The sequence below is a fragment of the Electrona antarctica genome, assembly GCF_951216825.1.
Source record: "Electrona antarctica genome assembly, chromosome: 15".
Lineage (NCBI taxonomy): Eukaryota > Metazoa > Chordata > Actinopteri > Myctophiformes > Myctophidae > Electrona > Electrona antarctica.
The window spans coordinates 40488339-40495398 of record NC_136796.1 but is presented as its reverse complement, the minus strand read 5'-3'; the positions used below and the strand labels follow the sequence as shown (position 1 = coordinate 40495398).

The window sequence follows — 7060 nt, the reverse complement described above, 5'->3', positions numbered from 1 at the left end:
AAAAAAAAAAAGTGTATCTATAATATAAAGAATAATAAAGTCGGGTATTTAGTATAGGCCCATGCATATTAATGTGTGGTGCATGGCACATGCATATTAATGCTCATCAAGTCACTCATATAGTGTGGTGGCCTAATGCATATTAATGCTCACCAAGCCCCTCGTCTCGTCTCCAGGTGTCCACGTGGTTCGCCAACGCGCGCCGGCGCCTCAAGAAGGAGAACAAGGTGACGTGGGGTCGCAGCGCCGAGGACCGCGACGGGCGCATCTTCAGCTCGGACAACGAGGACGAGGAGCCCGGCAAGAGCGACGACGACGAGGACGAGGAGATCGACCTGGAGACGGTCGACCCGGAGAGGCCCGCCGTGGACGAGTCTGACCGCGTGGCCCCCGTGGGGGGCACGGAGCCGTGCTCCGGCAACAAGGCGGGGGAGGAGGAGGGCCTCACGGGCCACCAAGAGTCCTCCAATAAGACCCCGGAGGGCCACAGAACACTGTCTGCAGGTGGAGTCAGAGAGGAGCCCATCTCTCTCATAAAGACACCCGCCTGCAGCACGGGGAAACTCGCCGTGGATAACTCCCCCGGTAGACACGAGACGTGCCAGAGTAGACCGGCGCAGGCCAAGCCCAAAATCTGGTCCCTGGCCGAGACGGCCACGAGCCCCGACAGCGCCACCACCACGCACATCAGAGCTCCGTCCGCCGGGCACCTTTCTCCCCACAGCCCGGTGTTGAACCCTAGCGCCCACCCGGCCTTGCTCCCCGCGGCGCATCACGGGATATACACGTGCCAGATTGGCAAACTGCACAACTGGACCAGCGCTGCTTTTCTCAACGCCAACTCGCTTTTGAACATGCGGTCGCTCCTCGGAGGCCACCATCACCACCACCACCAACAACAACAACCCGGCCACCTGCCTCTCCACCACGGCCACTCGCCGGGGGCGCGGCTGGTGCATGTGACCGGGCCCGGAGCCTCGGGCACGGAGGACGAGAGCGACGAGGAGTCGTCGGGGAGCTGCAGTCCAAAGCGAGACGGTAATGAATGGGACAAGTTATAACGAGACGAATTTAATATACTCCGTTATTACGACGGTATCGCTTGTCAAAAGGAACTATATCACAAGCTTCTCCTTTGCTGTTATTGGCAAGCGACATCCTCGCACATGGCAAGGTCTATATAGCCCAAAATTAAGCTTAATGAGACTTAATGCTTGACGCAAATTAAGCTCTGCAAGTCTGCATGTCTGTTTTAAGTTTGATGATGACGATTGAAATAACATATATGGCATATGCATTGATAAATTAATTTACTCCCTTAATTGTTTCTCTACATAGATGAAGAAAGCGACCACAGGCCGGATTCCCCCAAATCATCGTTTCGGCTGATTGCTGACAGGTATGGAGATGGCTCTAAAGTTAATATGGCATTATTATTATTATGGCATTATATCAACCACTGGTGTTTTATTATTTTATTTAGTTGTGTGTTAAGCTCCGGTTAAATGAACCTTGACGCCGAGGTAAATAGTGTTCCACCTCAGTGCTTCGCGGGGACCTCCGCTCATAAATCATGTGAAGTGATTGAATCACCACTTTAACGCCTGGCTGGGCACAGTCTAATATGTCCTACGGGGGCGCAACAGTGACTTATCTATTGCCAACCGTGTCATTTAAATAATCCACCCACAATTTATTCACGCCCCCCTCGGTAAACGCACATATGCTGAGGAATATGATATAGGTGGAGATTGAGAACCCAGTGTGTGTCATTTGAGGGAAGTAGGCTAGGCTATATACTATAAGGCCTGATTATTTTGGTGTCAAAAACTCATTTAATTTCGCTGACGTGTGTCTTCATTTTTTTGTTTTTGTTTTTTCTTTCCTTTCATCAAATCTAGACCTCACCACGGAGCAGCCGCACAACAGCGAGTTCTGACAACGACGTTATGAGACGGGAAATTAAATTCCTTTAAATGAACAATTCTATTAAAACGAAGAACAATTTAATGAAGGATATTTTTTTTTCCGACAGGAGAAAGCTGTCATAGCTTATTACTGCTTTAGCTATATCCTCCATGCGAAAGAGATGTTTTCTGGTCAAAAAAAGAAATTGCTTGTATATCTTTCTTCTATATGTTATGTCTGTTTTTCCTCCTTTTTATTGTGAATGGAGACATATCGAAAATTGTAAATAACAGGATACGAACTTGTCTTTAAAATGATATATTTTTTGGCAAAATAAATAAATGTGATCATAGTCCTTTATTTTTAAAGATTCTTTCCCTGTATCTAATTTATTTCTGTCGCGTCATTAAAACAAATCAAATTAGAGTTAGGCCATAGGCTACAATCCGATTTTTGCAAATGGGAGAAAATTGCACACCTGTTCAACTTCAACATTATCCTCACCGCCGGCCATACAACGATGGCGTCTTTTTTCAAGAAACCCAAATGAAATGTGCTTTCTGGCCAAAAATGTGTGTGAATGATGACGTTGACGTTACACTTTTACACCACTGGCTCTCAACTTACTGCAAGCGCTGCGGAAGCTGAAATTGAAGATTTCCAGCCCACGGTTTTCGGGAAAACCTTGTGAACTTGGTGCTTGTGTGTGTGCCTCATAGCCTGGCTTTCTCTGGCTTTAATGTTGGATTAGCCCCCTCGCTGCCATCATTATCACCACCACCACCTCAGAAATATGGATCTGACGGCGGCAGAAAAGGCCAGCAGCCGGTAGCCTAGGGGTGCGGCGGCACGGGGGGTAGAGTGGGGGGAGTAGGCTGGATGAGAAGAAGAGGTCGCGGCCATTCTTACCTTCACAGGCCGCGAGACAGCGAGGAGCGAGGGAGGGAGTCGAGAGAGTGCTATTGAAACTAGATGTGTGTGTAAAAAAAAAAGAAAAAGAAAAAAGCTCATAGCATAGCAGTCAGTGGGCCTATATAATATATCTACCCGCAGGCTCCCATGGAGTTGGCGAGAGCATGAGAGGAACAAAGTTTTGTATTCGATGTGAAAACGCGACTCAATGCTGCCACCTTTCTGTGTAAAAAAAGAAAGAATGGGAAGAAGAAAAAAATGTTTGGCTATAAACTGGGGTTCAACAACTGGACATAATGATTTACTATAGGAATGGAATTTTAGGAAAGGGAATGTGTCTTTCAGTATTTTTTTTTTTTTAAGATACTGTCTGTCATGTGTCCTTTCTGCACGTGACAGAAAGGACAGCGGGTGAGTGTCAGAATCATTGCTCATAATAACAGGTTCAACTGCTTTATACGTTTCCATCCTCTTTCCAAATGAAATGTGCTGCCACCATCCACCCATTTGTGTGTGTGCGTGCGTGCGTGCGTGCGTGCGTGCGTGCTTGCGTGCATGCGTGCGTGTGCATGTGCGTGCTTGCGTGCGTGCACGTGTGAGAGAGGGAGACAGAGAGAGAGAGAACTGTCATTGATGTGAGCGCTGAAGGAATCAGAGCCAGGCACTTGAGGCCATTTTCACTGTCTCTGCCAACTGTGACAGACTGCCATTGGGACTGCAGAGAGAGAGAGAGAGAGAGAGAGAGAGAGAGGAGTTATCAGCCACTTTCTGTCCTACACAGTATAGTGTTTCTACACTAGAGTTCTGGCCAAACACACTTTCATCCTTCCAAGTATCCCGAACAATACACCATTCTTTCAGAGTACCACATCAATGATCTTAGCGGGATGTTTCTCAAAATAACTGGCCGTTTCATCGGCCTCAGTTGTGTCTGAAATTGTTTTGCTATACCGATGGAGAGTACAAACAATTCCCACCTCTTTGGACTCGCTGAGAGAGTGTCTCTCTGAGCAATCTGAGCCACGTTTTATTTCTGGCCGAGGCAACGAAAAAAAAAAGATTATCTTGAAAGTCAAACTGGACACTTTGTAATGGGCAAGTTTTTGGAAAGTCACCCAAAAAGCCCCTGTTGAAACGGAGTAAGTTCGATAAAATATCCTTCATTCTCGAGTATAGTTTTCTTTTTAAAGTTGTATCCTCCAAGCTCTCGGCTTGAGTAGAACCCTCATTTGTGCTTTGGTATTCTGATATAGGCTCTTTGGTGTGTTCTAATCCCTATTAAAGAGCCAGATTATGTGAGGGATTTGTCTTTGATTTCCCCGTCCCACTGCTCTTTTCTCTCACTCAGTCACTCTCTCCCACTCCCTCTCTCTCTCAATGGTTAAAATGTGGACAATGATTGCCTACATGTGCCGTCATGGCCCCCCCAACCAACCCACACACACACACACACACACACACACACACACACACACACACACACACACACACACACACACACACACACACACACACACACACGTGCACACACACACACTCCCACCTTCATCCTCTGTCCTCCTGTGTTAGCCACATGCATGAGGTGTGTCCCCTGGTCGCCTGAATAGATTTGTTAAAGGCCCCCAGTGGATGAGAGAGGTCTAGCTAGGCCCCACAGCCTGGGCCTCGTGTGTGGACCTATCCCCTTCACAGGCACCCCGTGGGGGGGTAACTCCCCACCGCTCCCCCCCTATGGCCACATCCCCTTTCTCTTCTCCTCCTCCATGCAGAGATAATCAGGCTTATGTAAAGACGACGATGCTCTTTTGACAGTCATCAGCCCATCAGTGATCCAATCAGGCCCAAATCCGCCATTGTTCCTCCTCAAAGTGTCTCAAATCCGCTTGTGGAAGAGAGAGGGGCCATCCTCTTTATCCTGCCAATCACCGCTGACATTCCTGCCACTGTTGCCATGGCCTGGGGGTGAAAGGTCGTGAAAACAGAGAGCGTGGGCTGACTTAACGGAGAATAGGAGGTGTCCCCGAGGAGGGGCTCTCGGAGCGCTCAGCCCCATTGGCCAGTCAACACGGGGGGTAAATGTAGACAAGTTAGGGCTCTATAGCCCCGCTGAGAGGGCCAGAGCAGATAGAAAGACACGGCCAGGAGAGGAGAGGAGAGGAGAAAGACAAGGCCAGGGTGGAGACGTTGAAAAGGCCCATCAGAGGAGAAAAGGAGGAGAGAGAGAGAGGTGTGTGTGGAGAGAGAAAGAGGGGGTCAGAGAGGCCCAGTGTTTGATTGCCAAAAAGGCTTATAGCCACTTTAACCCCAGTGTCCCTATTTTGGGCATGCCATTATATGTGAACATTATCCAAAAATGTCAAACTTTTTTTTTTTTTTAATGTTCAGAAATAGCCTATCTACAAGTTCACAATGTGTACTGTAGCACGTCGCCATGTTGTGGGCTTATGTGGTTTTGGAGCGCTTGACATCCCAAGGTCTAAGAAAAAGCAACTGGCCAGCAGAAACATTACAAACCTTTCTATAAAATCAAACGCTGGATACATGAAACATGAAGTTGTTCTTTTCATATGGTTATAACTTACAGTATGTTGCCTGTATATCTGCAATTAGAGCTAGCTAACATCTCAACGGATTCAGAAAGAATGACTACTTAGTGTGTGTGTGTGTGTGTGTGTGTGTGTGTGTGTGTGTGTGTGTGTGTGTGTGTGTGTGTGTGTGTGTGTGTGTGTGTGTGTGTGTGTGTGTGTGTGTGGGGTGCATGCACACCTGCAGGTGCATACGTGCATGCATTTCTCCGCATGTTTGTGTGTGCGTGTGTGTGTGCACGTGCGTGCATTGTGCATGCATACACATTCCTCATGCTGGGATGTAATTTGAAATGTAAATGTACCTCCCACTGCAATGAAACTAATACATGTCATTGCAGGATAAGCGGGGCGTTGGGTTAAAGCTGTTGTTGTAATGTTGTCAAAAGAATAATTTTCTGTAACCCAATGTATACGTAAGTGAGCAAATGTTTGGCCTACCCAAGATATCATAGGAGGAATTTACACCATTCACTGTTCTTTCATAGGGATTAGTGGTATTAGACCATTTTGTACAAAAGCGAGGTATCAAAACTCATGGGTAATTCAACAAACACAACAATGGCAAGTTTACCAAGAGCTGCTCCTTGGCCTCCGTTGATTGTCGTTTTGCAGCTGCGAGTACCACGCAGACAAATAGGAAACATTGTCCGAGCCTCAAAGTAGACAAATTTAATATACAGGGGGAGATACAACACGACAAATACTATGAAAGCACAGGGAGCGATAAGTCTCTCCTCTTGTTCGCTGGCTATTCACGGCAATAATCTCGGAGAAGAATGTATAAGGAGCAGATTAGGAGAAGAGAGTTCATGGTTGAGTGTTCGCATCACTGCCTCCTTTCAGCCATTTTGAGTCGGTGCTCATATTCACTGTCGTAGCATCTTAGCTTAGCCTGCCACTGGGAGAGTCTCAGAGTGGGACTCGAGGACTCTGCGAGTCTTTGTTCACCGATCAGCGAAGCACAACAGTGTTTTTTTAGTGTTTTTTTTTGTATTTTACTTTGCTTCTCTCTGGTGATTTCTGTTAGAGTATGGAGTTTGTGAAACGCGCTGTGGAGCACGTTGCAGGTGGTTGCCTTCGTCGAAGACACTTTTAGATTTTTGTCCATCGTTTCTGTCGGGTGGAAACGTATATATGTCCCCAATCAGATCCATTTTCATTCTTTTAAAAATATTTAAAAAGAGTGAACATAGCTGATCTACAATCTCACAACACATCATTATGAGCTTGTAGATCTGCTATTTTCACAACTTTTGTGTGACACTATCGCATCATGAAGTTATGCATTAATTTATGAAAAACATATTTTTTAATATCTACATACAAGGTTTCTGCAACGATATTGCAGTACTTTATGGTTTGTACAGGATTGTCCCGGTTTCAAGATGTGTGTGGGTGTCCAAACCAGAGTCCAGACCAATATCTGTGAAACAGTCTTTCAACATTCACTACCAAATGTTCTTATTTTACCAAGTTTTCACCGTATTTAACCACTTATACTTTAACCGGGGTCTTCGAGGGTTTTATACCAGGCTCTGCCCCTTTTTGTCCCAACTACACCAAATCTCTTTTCAGAAAATAGCAGCTCTATAAGCTCACATTGCGAATAGATGTAGAAGTGTTATTTTTTTGTAGAATGTTCCTCCCAGTAT

At 46.3% G+C, this 7060-nt stretch overlaps 1 protein-coding gene across 1 annotated transcript in view; it reads left to right on the top strand.

The window, feature by feature from the left end:
- irx1b (iroquois homeobox 1b) overlaps nucleotides 1-2149 on the top strand; it is a 4154-nt gene extending 2005 nt beyond the window's left edge. The window contains exons 3-5 of the mRNA XM_079522307.1: nucleotides 177-1038; nucleotides 1339-1399; nucleotides 1902-2149. Of these exons, the coding sequence (XP_079378433.1) occupies nucleotides 177-1038; nucleotides 1339-1399; nucleotides 1902-1953 (975 nt within the window). The 3' untranslated portion in view covers nucleotides 1954-2149. The remainder of the gene's footprint in view (nucleotides 1-176; nucleotides 1039-1338; nucleotides 1400-1901) is intronic.
- Nucleotides 2150-7060: the final 4911 nt, after the last annotated feature.